The sequence below is a fragment of the Pleurodeles waltl genome, chromosome 4_1 (genome assembly GCF_031143425.1).
Source record: "Pleurodeles waltl isolate 20211129_DDA chromosome 4_1, aPleWal1.hap1.20221129, whole genome shotgun sequence".
Classification (NCBI taxonomy): domain Eukaryota; kingdom Metazoa; phylum Chordata; class Amphibia; order Caudata; family Salamandridae; genus Pleurodeles; species Pleurodeles waltl.
In genome coordinates this window covers 769,985,066-770,002,417 of record NC_090442.1, presented here as the reverse complement: position 1 = coordinate 770,002,417, position 17,352 = coordinate 769,985,066, and the positions used below count along the sequence as shown (strand labels likewise).

General features: G+C 43.9%; 1 protein-coding gene across 1 annotated transcript in view; it reads left to right on the top strand.

The window, feature by feature from the left end:
* The window catches only part of DENND6B (DENN domain containing 6B), a 367,826-nt gene that overhangs the window by 157,100 nt on the left and 193,374 nt on the right, over positions 1–17,352 (top strand). The window contains exon 11 of the mRNA XM_069229420.1: positions 1,985–2,080. Within this exon, the coding sequence (XP_069085521.1) occupies positions 1,985–2,080 (96 nt within the window). The remainder of the gene's footprint in view (positions 1–1,984; positions 2,081–17,352) is intronic.

Below are 17,352 nucleotides of genomic sequence, written 5' to 3'. Positions count from 1 at the left end.
GTGACCTGCCAAGTGAGTTGGTCCTGAGCACAAGCACAGCCATTTGCTGCACCCCTTAACCATTATCTCAATTTCAGTTCCCACTGTTTAATCTCTAGCACCACATGTGGATACGGCTTGTGATACTTCAATGTCCTTTGCCGAGTCCCTCAGCTCTCAGTGGCTACTTTGCAAAGTCTTTACTTAAAGGGGACTGGGAATATAGTATGTCCTCTTGCAATGCCCTGTGTACAGTAAGCATGACATTTAGATGTGCACTGAGGGCACAGAAGACAGCTTGCTGCTATGCCCAGTGGGCTCAGGTAAAGAACCATGAAATGTAGTATATAATAAGAAGCTAATCAGTTCCACACTTCTGGATGCCCCACTAATATTGCACCTCCCTTAGTATCTCATGGTGACCCAGCAGCTGCAGTTATTTCAACAAATTTCAGAGGCGCCAGTTTCAAAGAAAATTCTCTCCTGGCACAGTTCTCCTCCGAGCCTCTATTTGCAAACTGGGCTGCAGGTTTCAGTGCTAAATTCACCAGTGTCCACACTTCATCACCCTCTGCCTCTTGATCCCTGGCTTCCTTTGCCATACACTGTTGTTTAACTTGTCCTGTAGTGCTTCTGTGTTCTGGTTGAACTTATCTGAAATCCACTTGAATGTGTGTCTGTTTAGACGAGATTTCCTTGTCTGGGTTGTTGGTCACTGCTTTCAGATGACTAAAATCTGCAATGTAGTATGTTTACAACTGCGAATGTATCTTGTTTGTAATGTGCTCCCACTAGCTATCAGACTTGCATGTTCCCCACCCCTCTTCATACAGTGGTAATATGTAGTGAGAGGCCCTGTTCACATGTGCTTAAACCCCCCCAAAATAACTAACAAATAATATTGACCAAAACAAAAAGTGTATAGATATTGTTGTGTATTTCAACTGGCCTCACGTTTTTATCTACAGAAGGATGAAATGCTCCTTGTCACTTATGGGTCATGCAGTGGATGTTTTAGACCACAGAGTGGGCTACTGGACCAACTACATTATAGCATTAAAAATCAGAAACCCTTGAGTGGCAAAACTAACCATGAAAGTCTTTTCAGTGTTGATAATTCCACCACTTTAGCCAACATGTTTCATCTTATTGAAAGACTTCTTCAGGGCACAATAGTAAAATCAATATTCACTTTCCTATTCAGTAAAGGTGCACAATAATGACCTCACGACATCAGTCATTATCAATTTGTACCTGTCTGGTCTATACAGTAGTACCTCTAGCTTGTAGGGCCTGAAAAGTCAATGTGTACTTTTCAGGCCCTACAAACGCTCTTGCACTGAGATAGATATACAGTTGTCTAGACCACTTCATTACGAACTGATAATGACTCTAATGTGGTGAGGATATTGTCATGCATCTTTACTTAGTAGGAATGTGAACATTGATTTTACTATAGTGCTGTGAGGAAGCCTTTCAACAATGTTGGCTAGAGTGGTGGAGTTGTGAAATAAACAAGAATCAACATTGATGAAGACTTGGACTGTTTTTGGCGCTCAAGGTTTTTTTTGTTGTTTAATTTGGAATTTGTCCGTCCATGGGGTGTTTATTGGCCCCACCATCCCTCCAGAAGCCCCTGTCTGCATTGAGAACGTTATACTGTGCTTTGTAATCTCATATATGGGGATGTGCACCTGCACTTTATTCTTCTGGTCATCACATTAGTAATGTTGTACATTATAGCATTAGACTGGTTTGGTTTCCTTGAAAACATCAGATATGACTGCACCATCCCTTCAGATCCTGTGTCTTTTTTCAGGCAGTTTTTGAGTGTCCCCTTCGTAGCTGGGCATTTCCAGGTGAGCTACTGGCGAGGCACCTACTAAATTGTCTGCTGCCTGTCATTTAATGATGGCACTTACAGACCTTAAGGATTGGCGGGCTGAGCTGGCACTTTTCTTCACCAGACCAATTTTCTTTTTGCTCTCATTGTCTCTTCCTACAGCTGCATTGCTCCTTTGAGGTACTGTTGTGACTACCGCCCGTACTTCACCATCCATGACACCGAGTTCAGAGAGTACACCACCAGGACACAGGCACCGTAAGTATTACACCATCATGCTTCTGTTCAGCAACATTGTCAAGTATTATGTTGCTGAAGTGTACCCCTGAGTGTCTCAGAACTCTGTTCCTAGATTTTTCGTGTAGTGCCCTACATTTTCCATGATGCTAATTTATAATTGAGAGTAAAGCAGAAGACCTCATTTATGGTTTTAAGTGAACTGAAAGTCCTTCTGGAATAAATTCAAAATGTAGTATTGAATTACCTGTCTGGTTGCATCAGCAGTATTTCCTCTGTGGTGGAGGAAATGCAGGTCTTGGATTGTACTCCAGCTTTGGATTTTTTTTTCTCACAAACATCCAGCCTTCTTTTAGGGCTCTTCTGCTGACCATAGATAGCAAAAAAGAAGATAGTCCTAGCATATGTTGGCTGCAGATACACATGCTATGCCCAGTCCTGCCACCTAGTTTGGGCTCGAACTTTACAGTTTGTTAGAAGTCTGTTATTGTCAGCATCATGTCTCCTCCTTCTTGATGGAATGCACATGTTCAACGGGTCCTTTCTTAGATTGTTTTTTCCACCATTGGGTTCAGACAGACTGCGTCTGAGCTCCGTGCAGCTTCAATGCCTTTGCAGCCTATGGACGCTTAACGGCTCAGAACGATCTATTCATGACTGAAACAGCCTGACACGGCTCCATCGACCACTGGATCCGTGATATACTTTCTCATTCTGGAAAGGCCTTCACTCAACTTTGGAAAACACACCCTTCCAAGACTCGTCGAGAATGTTCGTCTCCAGGTAATGGAGGGAAAAAAGGACAGACTTTTCCGTAAATGCCCTAATTGCAGGGCTAAATATGCTTAATTGAATACTCTAGACGTTTGCACCCTCTGACTGTCGCCAGAGCACAAACAACAGAATTGCACCCCCTGCAGGGTATTAAAAAATAAAGACTCCTAATCTGACCGCAGACTGGCCCATGATATATAGAAATGGCAGCAGAAGCAGAGTTATTACCAGAAGAATAGCAACTTCAAGCCATCGAGAGTGAGGAAGAAGCAGACATCTCTATTGAAGGGGGTTACATCGTAGCCAGCCCGCACTACGTTGCATTCAGCCAATCCAGTCGGGACGAGACATTGGGCATGATGGTTATAGACCCTCCACACGAATACCTACCACTTAGGTCAGGGCCCAGGATGAGGATGACACCAAGGGCCGTGAGTACAATTGACTCACCCAATACAAAGACAGCACACATGCCTTCCCAACAACACCAAGGTGTGCCACAGCCCTCAGGCTGTGGTCAAACCGAGAGTGAGCATTGGAGCTGAGACAGGACAAGTACATTCTTGATCCCGATGGGGCATCAGGCTCCTGGAAGAAGCATGTAGCCGACACACAGCTGCACTCGATGACTAAAGTCATTGATCTTGGCACACACATCGGCGCCAGCAAAGGCAACACCACCTCGCCACACAGCGGCACCAGGGAAACCTTCAGAGGCGAGTGAGTACACTGCATCGACACACCCTATCAGAGCCAAAGCTTACCGCAACTCAGAAAAAAGGTTAAGAACACAGCCAGGCCCCACAGACCCTTGGGATGATTACAATGTGGTCCTACTGGACACAGGCATAGAGCCCCCGATTCCAGCAAAGGCGTCTTCCTCAGATGACACATCATTCTATCATAGTGTCATTTAGCGATCAGCAGAACACCATAAAGTGCAAATTCACAGCACAGAGGAGGAAACTGATTTTCTTGTGTACACACTTTCTAAGGCAGAGTGCACCATACACTATCTGTCACTGACAGGGTCTATGATTAATGTCTCCAAAGATATTTCTAAATCCCCATTAAAATCAAGAGTCCTGACACCCAGGATTGAAAGATAAACAAGCCTTCGCCCTCGTACCTTATTTACATCAGAAGACACCCTACAGCTGATTCATTAGTAGGGACAACAGCTACAAAGACGGCGACATCCCCCCCCATCCCCAACAAGGAAAATAAGCACAGTGACACAGCAGGGAAAAGGGTGGTGACAGGGCATGCCAATCATTGGCGAATTGCAAGATCTGTAGGTTTCTTGTCATGCTACAATAGGACAACATGGTATGGGATGGAGGACCTCTTACAGCATCTCCCTGACCAATACAAAAAGAGAGGAGAAAATCAAGTTGCATAGGGAAGACAGGTATCTGATGCTACAGTATGCTGTGCTCTAGACAGCGCAGACACTACTGTACACGGAATACACTCCTCAATACTACTGCCTAGACATGCATGGTTACTCATCTCTGTTGTCAAATCAGAGGTGCAGCAGCACCTTGTAAATGTCCCATTTGATGGAGAACAGCCTTGGAGTCCAGAACACAAAACACCAGTCCTTTAAGAGGTATCCGGGAAGAGGGTCCTCAAAGAACACCACTTCTGAGACCCAAAAGCAATTGCATCAGTTCAACCAACAAGCAGGAAAATATATTACAGAGGAGACTTTAAACCTAGAGGGAAAGGTAGAGGAACACCAGCCAAGGGAGCATCCACCTCAAAACAATGACTTGACCTACCATTGCCCCAACCACACATCACCTGTCAGGGGAAGGCTACAGCAGTTCCACCAGTTGTGGCCAGAAGTAATACTAGAGCAGTGGTTATTGGAGGGGTACTGCCTAGATCTCAAAAGTCAGTCGCCAAATATCCCACCTCAAAAACACACTCTCAGCCCTTCATCACCTACATTGTCTTAAAGAGGAAGTGAAGGCACTTCTTAAATGAGCATTTGCAATGCAATAGGTTTTGAATTTTCTTGAGTTAGAGCTATAGGCACTGTAAATTCAGAACTGGACTTTTCTTGCCACCTGAATTGGTCAATCCTGTCTCATAATTTTGTCTCTTCCTACCATGTTTTTGTGGTCACTGGTGGCTACTGACATCAGAACTCACAAGCCTTTGAGGAGCGATGAGAAGATGAATGCACTACCTCGAATTGTGTAAATGTCTAAACAGAAATGGAAACATAAGGCTGGAAAATAATTTTATTTTTATTTTAACAGAATGAAAAGTCGTGCAAGCATTGTTGCCTCCCATTTCAGTGAGCAGAGCAGCCTGAGAAGATTTATCGCCCCAATAAAGGAGATATGACATTGCACAGAGGGCATTGCTTGAGTGCTGGCTGGGAGGGGCCCTTTAGAGAGAAACTTGAGATGTGATGCAAGGCTAAATAAGTTTCACATTATTGCTTCCAGAATTAGCTCCTTCTACCAGAAAGGGCATATTGTGAATTTCACGAGCAGTGAGCTAAACGACCGGGTGTTTCTCTTGTAAAATAAGCTTATTTTAGGAGCCAGAGCTAAACAAGGACAATACTGGAATAAAGCCAAAACAAATGTCAACGACATAAGAGGAACGGAATGCTGCTATAAAATGCATGCAGCTACCAGCCTAAAACACCCACAGTGAAAGGTAAGCTCCAGAGAAATAAAAATAATAGTCCGTCACAGCAATAGATAAAGAAACCAAAGTGGAATAATACAGTAGTTGGTCACTGCTCTGAAACAGAAAAAGGAGGGAGAAAAAGGTTGAACCGACCACTCGAAAGCAAGCTGTTTTAAAGGACACTGCAGCCAACAAATGAAATAGCTTTAAGCCATAAGAAGTTTACTAAAAGTATACATTAGGTCTAACACTTACGCTCGACCTGAAAAGGGACCATAGAACCAGTCCCTTACAAATACCAGGGACAAGGAGTGTACTCCTATACTTCTTAGTACCCAAAAAGGATGGGACACTGCGTCTAATATTGGACCTGCGCTCCCTCAACCTTCACAGCTTGTCAGAACACTTTCACATGATAATACTACAGGATATAATACCACTACTTCAGGAAGGTGACTTAATGACAGCACTAGATCTGAAGGATGCATACTTTTATATACTCCCCCCGTACACCACCAGTACCTTTGATTTGTGGTAAGTGGACGTCATTATCAATTCAGGGTACTACCATTTGGAGTAACGGCCCCAATGGTGTTCCCCAAATGTTTAACAATGGCAGCAGCGGGTTTGAGGAGGCAAAACATTAATGTCTTACCTAGACGATTGGCTGATCAAGAGTTCCAGCAATCAAAAATGTCTGCAAGATACACAGGCCACAGTCCCCTATTAAACAAATTGGGATTCATATTAAATCCAACAAAATGAGACTTACAGCCTCCCCAGATACAGCCTTATCTCTACCACAACAACAGCTTATCCCAATCTTCAGAGGGTTGTTAATCTTCATAACCAACTGGCTCTTTTTCAGCCACATTGTCGCATTCCATTCAGGATGGTGATTCGCCTACTTGGCATAATGGCATCTTGTATAGTAGGAGTTTCACATGGTAGGCTACACATGTGCCCATTGCAGGAGTGGCTAAAAGCTCAGTGGTCACAAGTGAGGGGCAACTTGTAGGATCTAGTGTTGGTTTCACCCATGGTTCATCAATTGCTGAAGTAGTGGAACACACAAAACATACAAACGGGCAGGTCTTCATGGACCTAATGCCTCAAGTGACCACCACTACAGATGCATAACTCATAGGCTAGGACGCACACACAGGGGACATCACAGTGCAGGGTTAATGGTCCACGCATCAACAAACGTTCCACATCAATGTTCTAGAACTATTCGTCATCTAACTGGCTGTCCGAGCATTTCTCCCCAACACAGTAGGGAAAAATGTCCTTCTCCACACAGACAATATGACTGCAATGTATTTCATCTAGAAACGGGGAAGTATGCATTCAGTACTGCTGTCTCAACTAGCACACACCTTATGGAAATAGGCTACCACACATAACATTCACCTCCTGGAGGATTACCTACCAGGAGTGGACAATTCAGTAGCAGACCAACTAAGCAGGGCGTAGCAACAAGTCCACAAGCAGGAAGTCCAAACTCAAGTCCTACACAATTACTTTCATCGGTGGGGAACACCAGATATAAATCTCTTTGCCACCGCAGAAAACTCAAAACGTCACAGCTAGGCAGCCACAGCTGCATCCACAGTCCAACAGCAATGCTCTATGGCTGAACTGGTCAGGAATATTTGCATACGCTTTTCCACCTCTATCAATCATTCCATATCTGGTCAGGGAACTCAGGCAAGCATCACTGAAAATAATTCTCATAGCTCCAACATAGGCACACCAGCCTTGGTACACAACCCCAATAGAGTTGTCCATAGTACATCACAAAAAACTTCCCAACATTCCAGATCTTCTCACACAAAGCAATCACCCAAAGTCATAGCAACTCAACCTGGCAATTTGGCTCCTGAAGTGATAGAGTTTGGATACTTACAATTACCTCCAGAATGCATGGACACTCTAAATAAGGCAAGAAAGCCAACCACAAAAGCCTGTTATGGGGCTAAATGGAAATGCTCTGTCCACTATTGTGCAGCACACATCATATATTACTGCTTACCTACTGAACAACAGTTAGTATGCTACTTGTTACACCTCCAAAAATCAAATCTAGCATACACTTCAATAAGAATGCATCTAGCAGCGATCACAGCTTATCTCCAAAAGAGAAAACATCAGTCATTTTTTGGGATACCAGTAATAAAGGCTTTCATGGAGGAGTTAAAGAGAGTAATTCCATCATGTACGCCTCCTGTGCCTTCATGGAACTTAAATATCATGGAAAGTGTTTTTCCTGGTCGCAATAACATCACTAAGAAGAGTTTGTGAAATTCACGCACCAACTATAGAGGAACCTTACTTCCATGTTTTCCAAGACAAAGTTTGGCTAAGCTCAAATTCAAGGTTTCTGCCAAACGTCATCTCACCTTTTCACTTAAATCAGATTCTAGATCTGCCGGTCTTCTTCCCAAACCCAGAGAACAGTGGCTGTATACATGTGATTTGTGAAGGGCCTTCATGTACTACATTGAAAGAAATAAAGCTTTTCTAGAAATACAACTATTTGTGGCATTTCCAAACCTAAGGAAAGGTAACGTCATTTCAACAGCCAGTATTACAGGATGGATTGTCAAGTGCATCCAGATTTGCTGAATGAAAGCAAAAAGAACCCTACCTGCAATTCCAAGGGCTCATTCCACATGGAAAAATCAGCATTATTGGCTTTCCTGGGGTATGTCCTGCTAACAGACATTTGTAAGGCACCTCCCTGGACAAACCCTCACACACACACTCACCAAACACTACTGTGTGGATGTGCACGCCACACATCAGTCTGTGGTGCGACAACCATTTCTACGCTCATTATTTCAAGTAAATGCACCATCTAATGCCTAGAGCCCTCCTGAGAGAAGTACTGCTTTACAGTCCATGTATACCAGGTGTATCTGCAGCCAACACATGCTACGAATGAAGCATGATACTTACCCTGTAAGCATCTGTTTGTAGCTTGCAGTGCTGCAGATTCACATGCACCCTCCCACCTCCCCGACAGGTATGAGATGGTGTCATATGCATACATGGTCAAAACATGTTCAATAGCCAACACTAACCTATCAGACTACATCCTCACTCCCCATATGGCAGAGAGAAAATGAACAATCTAATAAAGGAGCCGTTGAACATGTGCAGTCCCTGAAGGAGTAGGAGATAGGATGCACAACATCGACAATAAAGGACTTCCTCGAGAAAAACAACTTGTAAAGTCTGATCCCAACACTAGATGGCAGAAGTGTGCATAGCATGTGAATCTACAGCACTACACACTGCGAATAGATGCTTACAGGGTAAGTAACATACTTCTTACAGTCAGTCAAATGCTGTTGAAAAACTAGCAGGACTGGTAGGTACAGTTACTTGTCAGACAGGAACATGACCTCTGATTTGCTGTTCTCTAATCCTGTCAGCCTTTTGGAGTCATCAGCCTGTTGAAAGATTTCCTCATTTGTGCGCACTCCTGAGATCTTTAAGGTGTGATGTTAGTAATAGAAAATGTTTGTGCAAGTCCAAGTAGCTAAAGAGAGATACTTTCGTCATCCAGCTAAACAAGAATCTTGCATGTTTAGTAAAACGCACTGGGTCTTTCTTGTGTTTTTGCATTATGTTCAAGTTGAGCCTGAGTCTTGCGTAGAGCATTCACATATATCAAGGGAGGAGAAGACAAAATATTCCTTTTGGTTTTAAAAATATGGAGCATAAAGCCCACCTAGCCACTTAGCTTTAAATTGCTCCTGAGTTAAAGAGAACATGATAAAATAACATTACCTTAGAAAAGATTAACTTACTTTTCTGGACGTGTTCTGGGCCCAGTTCTGACATAGGAAGGTATGCTGCAGGTCAAGGCTATGGTGAATCAGTGCAGTCAAGTTGTGATTGTCTCAGTACTGAATCACAAGGTATTTTATATAGGACTGAGTTGTGTTGAATGTGTGTTTTCCTCAGTAATGGAGTAATGTGTTAGAGGACAGGTAGAGTACAAAAGCCAAGTGGACCCTAAAGATAATCCTGTTTGGATCTATCCAGGATACTGGGACAGGCATGCTTGCTGTCTCAAGATTTATAATAATAATTTCAGACCAGACTCAAATCTAGGGTCAGACAAACCTACTGCATGCCACTAAGGTGGGTGATGGAACTCATACAAGTTTCAGGTTGAAGTCCATCCTTTTGTAGGGCACCAAAGGGCCGTCTCCATGCCAAAGGTAATAAACTCTTATTACATGGCCTGCATGTCCTCTTGTCGCCTCCAGGTTGGCAGGCTCAAATCGCTAAACTCATGCACCATGGAGCCTCTCATTGTCAATTTGGATTTCTTTGCTGCCCCCCGATTACATGCTTATGTTGATGCAGGTCCATCAACTTGACAAGAACAACACCCATGTTTACTCCATCGTCTTTAGGACTTTTGTTGGGCATCCTAACCGCGCTCTCCTCCAGAACCAGTTCCCTGAGTTTGTGTTCCTCCTCTGATTTCAGATCCACAGTGTTTGCTAAGGCAGGTAGTCTTAGGATGCTACTTCTGGTGGCCTTGGCCTTATTTTCCAAATACATCAGCTTGTTCTTAAGTTGTGAGACCAATCCAAACACATATAACCAAACTGCTGGTATTAGGCCATAGCTTCATGAGCTTGCACTTATTTTTTCAGCTAAAGTAATTTTCTCCTTCAGGGAACCCACCTCATTTTCTGTAGTAGCAATACAACCCTAAAATCTTCTGTAGTCGTCTTCATGGAGGTCTCCTCTCCTCTATATGTTGAGTGGTGCCCTTGAGATCCTTTAACACTGACATGATCATGGCCACCCCATGTGAGAGCTCAATTGCAGTCCCCCCTTGTGGAAGTAGTACCCCTGTCTTTCTTTTGTTTGAGTGTGAGCCTTCTGGGCAAAGAACACCTGTTTATCCAGTATTGGATCTTTCATAGATTTACATGCTTGAATCATTCCCAGTCATTGATATGGGAGTCCCACGGTACCATAACATATCAGTATGTGTCATTACCATAGGCCTTAATACCGGTGAGCAGTCTCTTTAACAACATATACATGTCCTTTTTAAAAAAAAGGACCAAACTTGAACTATGACCAATCTATTGACAGTACTTGCTAGAACACCCCTCATGGAGGCTGTTTTGCTCAAATTTTTTCACGCATAGTGGTGAATCCATTTTAGTTTCCCAATGGGACACAGGAGTCAGCTTAGACTTTGGCTGTTGCCCCTGTCACCCAGTGACCTTTTACCCACTAAGTATGCGCTATTTATATGCTTAAATTTTATAAGAAATGTGTTGATTTAAGTATTGTCATCATGTCCCTTTCTTACTTGTGTGACAGGAAGATCATGCGCACTTGTTAGGGATTGTTTATGTAATTGCCAGACACAAGTCTGCCACATTATCAGTTTCTTAGGTACATACCTGCATCCGGGATCCTACATGATCTGTATAAATACACCTCACACGGACAAGGTCATTACAGGGAGTGCAGAATTATTAGGCAAATGAGTATTTTGACCACATCATCCTCTTTATGCATGTTGTCTTACTCCAAGCTGTATAGGCTCGAAAGCCTACTACCAATTAAGCATATTAGGTGATGTGCATCTCTGTAATGAGAAGGGGTGTGGTCTAATGACATCAACACCCTATATCAGGTGTGCATAATTAGGCAACTTCCTTTCCTTTGGCAAAATGGGTCAAAAGAAGGACTTGACAGGCTCAGAAAAGTCAAAAATAGTGAGATATCTTGCAGAGGGATGCAGCACTCTTAAAATTGCAAAGCTTCTGAAGCGTGATCATCGAACAATCAAGCGTTTCATTCAAAATAGTCAACAGGGTTGCAAGAAGCGTGTGGAAAAACCAAGGCGCAAAATAACTGCCCATGAACTGAGAAAAGTCAAGCGTGCAGCTGCCACGATGCCACTTGCCACCAGTTTGGCCATATTTCAGAGCTGCAACATCACTGGAGTGCCCAAAAGCACAAGGTGTGCAATACTCAGAGACATGGCCAAGGTAAGAAAGGCTGAAAGACGACCACCACTGAACAAGACACACAAGCTGAAACGTCAAGACTGGGCCAAGAAATATCTCAAGACTGATTTTTCTAAGGTTTTATGGACTGATGAAATGAGAGTGAGTCTTGATGGGCCCGATGGATGGGCCCGTGGCTGGATTGGTAAAGGGCAGAGAGCTCCAGTCCGACTCAGACGCCAGCAAGGTGGAGGTGGAGTACTGGTTTGGGCTGGTATCATCAAAGATGAGCTTGTGGGGCCTTTTCGGGTTGAGGATGGAGTCAAGCTCAACTCCCAGTCCTACTGCCAGTTCCTGGAAGACACCTTCTTCAAGCAGTGGTACAGGAAGAAGTCTGCATCCTTCAAGAAAAACATGATTTTCATGCAGGACAATGCTCCATCACACGCGTCCAAGTACTCCACAGCGTGGCTGGCAAGAAAGGGTATAAAAGAAGGAAATCTAATGACATGGCCTCCTTGTTCACCTGATCTGAACCCCATTGAGAACCTGTGGTCCATCATCAAATGTGATTTACAAGGAGGGAAAACAGTACACCTCTCTGAACAGTGTCTGGGAGGCTGTGGTTGCTGCTGCATGCAATGTTGATGGTGAACAGATCAAAACACTGACAGAATCCATGGATGGCAGGCTTTTGAGTGTCCTTGCAAAGAAAGGTGGCTATATTGGTCACTGATTTGTTTTTGTTTTGTTTTTGAATGTCAGAAATGTATATTTGTGAATGTTGAGATGTTATATTGGTTTCACTGGTAATAATAAATAATTGAAATGGGTATATATTTTTTTTTGTTAAGTTGCCTAATAATTATGCACAGTAATAGTCACCTGCACACACAGATATCCCCCTAACATAGCTAAAACTAAAAACAAACTAAAAACTACTTCCAAAAATATTCAGCTTTGATATTAATGAGTTTTTTGGGTTCATTGAGAACATGGTTGTTGTTCAATAATAAAATTAATCCTCAAAAATACAACTTGCCTAATAATTCTGTACTCCCTGTAGAGGGGTTCCTTCCAGATGCTTTTATTACAGTTGATTATCCTAATCATTGCAACACATGCATTTTATCGTAGATTGCAGTCTTTTCAATAAATGTATTAAAAACTCTCCTGCATCTCCTTTATTGCCTATGTGTGTATAAAACCTGCTGCTAACGAGAGAAAAGGGTAACTTCCGTCCCACCACGACTTCCCTGAGAGGTCTTATCTAGAGTCCATGCGTAAGGCTTCCTGAAATCAACGTTTTGGTGAGGTACTGCTTGTGAGCCAGGAGGGTTGGGCTGACAGTTGCGACTTGTTGTGGGAGTGACTCAGTCACCTACAAACAGAAGTGCTGTCATCCCTAAACCAGCAGTCTCGCTAAGGAGCGAGAGTCCAACTATGACATGGTGCCATCAACGATGGTGTTTTGGCACTAATTTACAGATATCCTGAGTAGCTCTGTCTCATACACAGCAAGTACTCTTAATACCATTATACGGAGAAGTCCATGGTCTTGGGAGTAATCGTTCTCAGCGTAATAGGGAGCACCTAATTAGGCAGTAGGTTGCTCAAGCTTGAAACCTTAAGAGGATTTTTTCCCCATTTGGTGTTCCTTCTCTGTACCCATTACTCAACTTGGCTAACGCCATAAACATTCCAGAAAATGTCAGATACGCATTAACACATCTAGTAGCCCATGGCTTAACAGATAAGGGTAGGGATGCCACATTTATAGTGGAAGCTCATGAGGCTCATCAAACAAACATTCGATTCCTGGGTCACTTTTCCCGAAGAAGACGATACAACACATACATTTCACACATCAGATCGCAAACGTACCGCAATGGTACCAGGCTTACCAGTATTTAGGAGTACCACTTTCTTATCAAGAACGTCAAAACTGGTTCAGTGGCGCCATACCACATGTAATACAACCCTTGAGATTAGGTCCCTTATGTAATGACGGAGCAATGTGGTCCACGTTTGCCACATATACACCACATCCTGGCATACAGCAATGCAAACAGCTGACGTACGCACACTTTATAACAAGCTAGTAGCATTTTACAGACGACTAGTACAATTCACTATGCTATGCGGTCCTTGAATATTGGCCGTTACTGGGATTAACCCACAAATAGTACATTCTATCATGGGCATGGTGCCCACGGAACATGAGAAGATTTATTTCTAGATAGCACAGAAAACTAACCAGCTGGAAACAGTGTCTCTCCATACGTGACCCCAAGATAAACATAAAATTCTCACAATATGCTTGCCATTCAGAATGGTTCCCTCAGTGGACGACTGCGCCACAAGGGAGTACAGTCTTCACTTCAATTGACACCACCACTTATGGAACCCCGAAACTTGCCATCTTACCGAAACAGCGTAACAAATTAAAAATGAGCACTGGTTGCTCCAGCCCTAGATCTGGGGATGAAACTGGGGATGAAACTGATGCATAACTTTGACACAGTACTTCAATAATACTCATTAACACTAAAGGGGAAGCGGTAGCTTTGGCTATATTCCAGCAGCTCCGGGAGATTCCACAGTTGGAACAGAAGCGTCAACTACCGAAAATGATTTCCGAAACCTATACAAGTATAGGACGGGATAGTTTGGGAGTCAAGCCAAAGAAGCCTGAAATTCAGAGTACCACCCCTTAGTACGGTACTAAACCAGCACAGGAGGGTTCTAAAAAACGCTGGGACAAAAAACAAAATAAAGACAGAAGAAGTCACAGAGCAGGCTCTCCGCATCCGGAGAGCTCCGAAAGGAGATAGAATCTCAGAAATAGAGAAACTTTAAAGGCTCCTGACATATACTGACACACGTCCCTCTCTTGTTCCTTTCAGGACACCCCGGATAGACGGAATGAGAGAGTGGGCCGGTCAGAGCAACGCACTGACTACGTGATACAAAAGAAAGACTCAGTGTCCTCAGACAAGAAAGAGGGCAAATCCCCACAACAAAAGCCGCAATTCAAAAGAAGAAGGTGGCAGTGATTTCAATAAAACATATCAGTAAACTTGAGAACACTGCTGAGGAGCAAGATGTGGACAGTGAATCCTATTGGACAGCGCAGCAGTCACAATATGTTGCCAGAGTCTGAAAGATCATCTGAATGTGACAGCAGCTAACAACTTTCTTGTAGTCAAGACTGCGGACAGGTGCGTCCTCTCACCCAACAGGATTTATGATTTAAATATCGAAATTGAGGGAGACCTAACGCGCACTATTAGTGTAATTGTTTGGTATGAACTTAATTTTGATATCCTATTGGCAAAAAAAGATTGCCCATCGGAGAATGTCTGCAAGCTCCCACATCGGGAAGATGTAATTGTGCCTTCTTTCTCAGATCATGGTCCGGATGCAGTAAAGGAACCCTTCGTTGTTGACTGGACTTTGGCGTAGACACCCACGCTGTACTGCAACCATGTGTGGTGGGATAAGAATTCCCCCTACCATGTGATACCTATCAGGTCTACACCCCAGCCTCAACCTCAATATCCTGTCAAACATGAGGCTAAAGCTCCTGTGAGAGAAATACTCACTCAACTAGAGTACCAGGGAGTAATAGAGCCCTGTGTCTCTAAAATGAATAACCCGTCATTCTCTGTTGGAAAACCAGACCATTCATACAGAATAGTCTCAGATTGCAGGCACTTAAACAACTACACACGCACATACGCAATACAAAATGCACACAGCACCTCACTAATGAACAACATAGTGCGTAAGAAATACAAAACAACCTTGGATATTTCCAACGTTTTTTTCTGCCAAAAAGTAGCGAATGAAAGTCAGGACCTGAGTGGATTCTCCCTTGGCTCACAAAAACGCTTTTGTCATTTGCCCCAGGGCTATAAGAGCTCAGGGTTGTTTTCTGCTCATGTATCATCAATATTGCATGATATTGATCCTGAGGCGTTGTCCTATGTGGATGACATCTATCTCACAGATGACGACCTCAACTTTCATCTGGCCAGGGTCTGTCGGATTGTTCTAGGATTCGCCATCTTTGGCTACAAATTCGATTTCAAGAAAAATAAAATACCCCTTCTCTTGTAGGGGATTTCCATGTATAGTCATAAGCACTGAATAGTTCCGCGCGCCTGCGGGGACCCCGGAGCACTGTTGTGAAGTATATTCTTAAGTGCAATTATCAGCCCTTTGAAAAAAAAGGTCTGTGAAAAAACACTTAAGAATAACAATGTGCAGCCTATGTGAACAGCTACACAGGCCAAATTGTTAAAAGAAAAAACAGTTGTAGTGTAAATTCACGTTTAAACATCTATTTATTCTATAAATATATCAACAAATACATTCTCATATTTTATTTACACCTCTCATGAGAATAAAACAATGCAGGGCAGTGTAGCCCATAGGCTGCCATTATACAGAATGAAAATAGAGCTGTGCCTTTAAGAAAGTAAAGTCTTCCTGTTTCCCATCATGCACAGCAAAAGGCAGCTGCCTCAGTTCTCTTTTTTCCGGCTCCTTTCTGACAGGACCCTGAAGCATTGAGCTCTACCTCACAAAATCTTTTGTGACAGAAATTCATTAAAAATCTTTTGAATTTCAATTTCACTCGATGTTTTTAACATTGAGTGATCATTTCCTATTTTTTTCTGTTAAATTCTGACAGAATTTTGAGGTTTTTCTACTTCAGAAATGCCTTCACTTTTTGATAAATGCCCTTCTTGTGGCAGAAAAAAGGCTAAAACAGATCCACATCGGGTCTGTATAATTTGCCTTCCATCAAGCCACAAGCCGGAGTCGTGTGACATCTGTAAAACTTTCTCCAGAAGGACTCTTTGTGACAGGGAGAAAATCCGACTCCAGGCGAAAGAGGACAGGAGAAAAAGTGGTCATTCTACCACAGAGCGAGGAGAAGGTCAGTCTTCTACCAGGGCTCACCCTGTTTCCTCTATAACTCCGACCAGACCTGCTAAAAAAAGGCACAGGTCCCCGACGACGTCGAGGGCGTCGACGTCGAGACAAGGAACGGCGCCAACATGCTCGCCGTCGAGGAGTGGTTCACCGGCGAGAAAGAGACATCGTTCGCCGTCGACAGCTATTTTGCCGTCGAGATGGCGTGGACACTTGCCGTCGAGATCTGGGTCGCCGTCGACACGGTGAGGACGTTCCACGTCGGAGATCTGAGACCGGCTCGCCTCGACACGGCGAGGGCGTTCAACGTCGAGGGAGAGTGCTCGCCGTCGGAGGCGTTCGCCATCACCACAGCGACGTCGAGGGTCGTCGTCGAGAGGTTCCCAACGGCGAGAAGAATCGACGTCGAGGGGCACTCGCCGTCACCGTACTTCGACGTCGAGGAGTGTGTCGACGTCGAGGAGACCATCAAAAAGGCCTAGAAGGGTTTATACAACGTCAGAATCCTCGGCCTCACTCATCCTGCTTCCAGCGTCTCCACAACTCTCTCCTCGACAATCGCCGTTGCCGCAGACGCCGGTAACACCTACGGCTCCTCTTCCGGCTCCTCCTTCAGAGTCTGTTTTGAGGACTCCAACGCGATCTGTAAGACGTTCTGTACATTCCTCTAGACACTCATCTTTCTCTCGGCACCACCGTCATGAATCACGACACAGATCTCAACATTCACATCACAGGCGTTCTTCTTCGTCTACATAGGACTACTCTCCAACCCTATCGGACTCACCGTCCCCGAGAGTGTCCCCCATAGATGATGTGAATACGTTCCAGGAGGTCTTAGTGCGAGGGGCGACCAAACTGAACATCCCGCTGGCGGTACCTGCCCCATCGACGTCAGTAATCTTCGAGACCGTACATCACAGG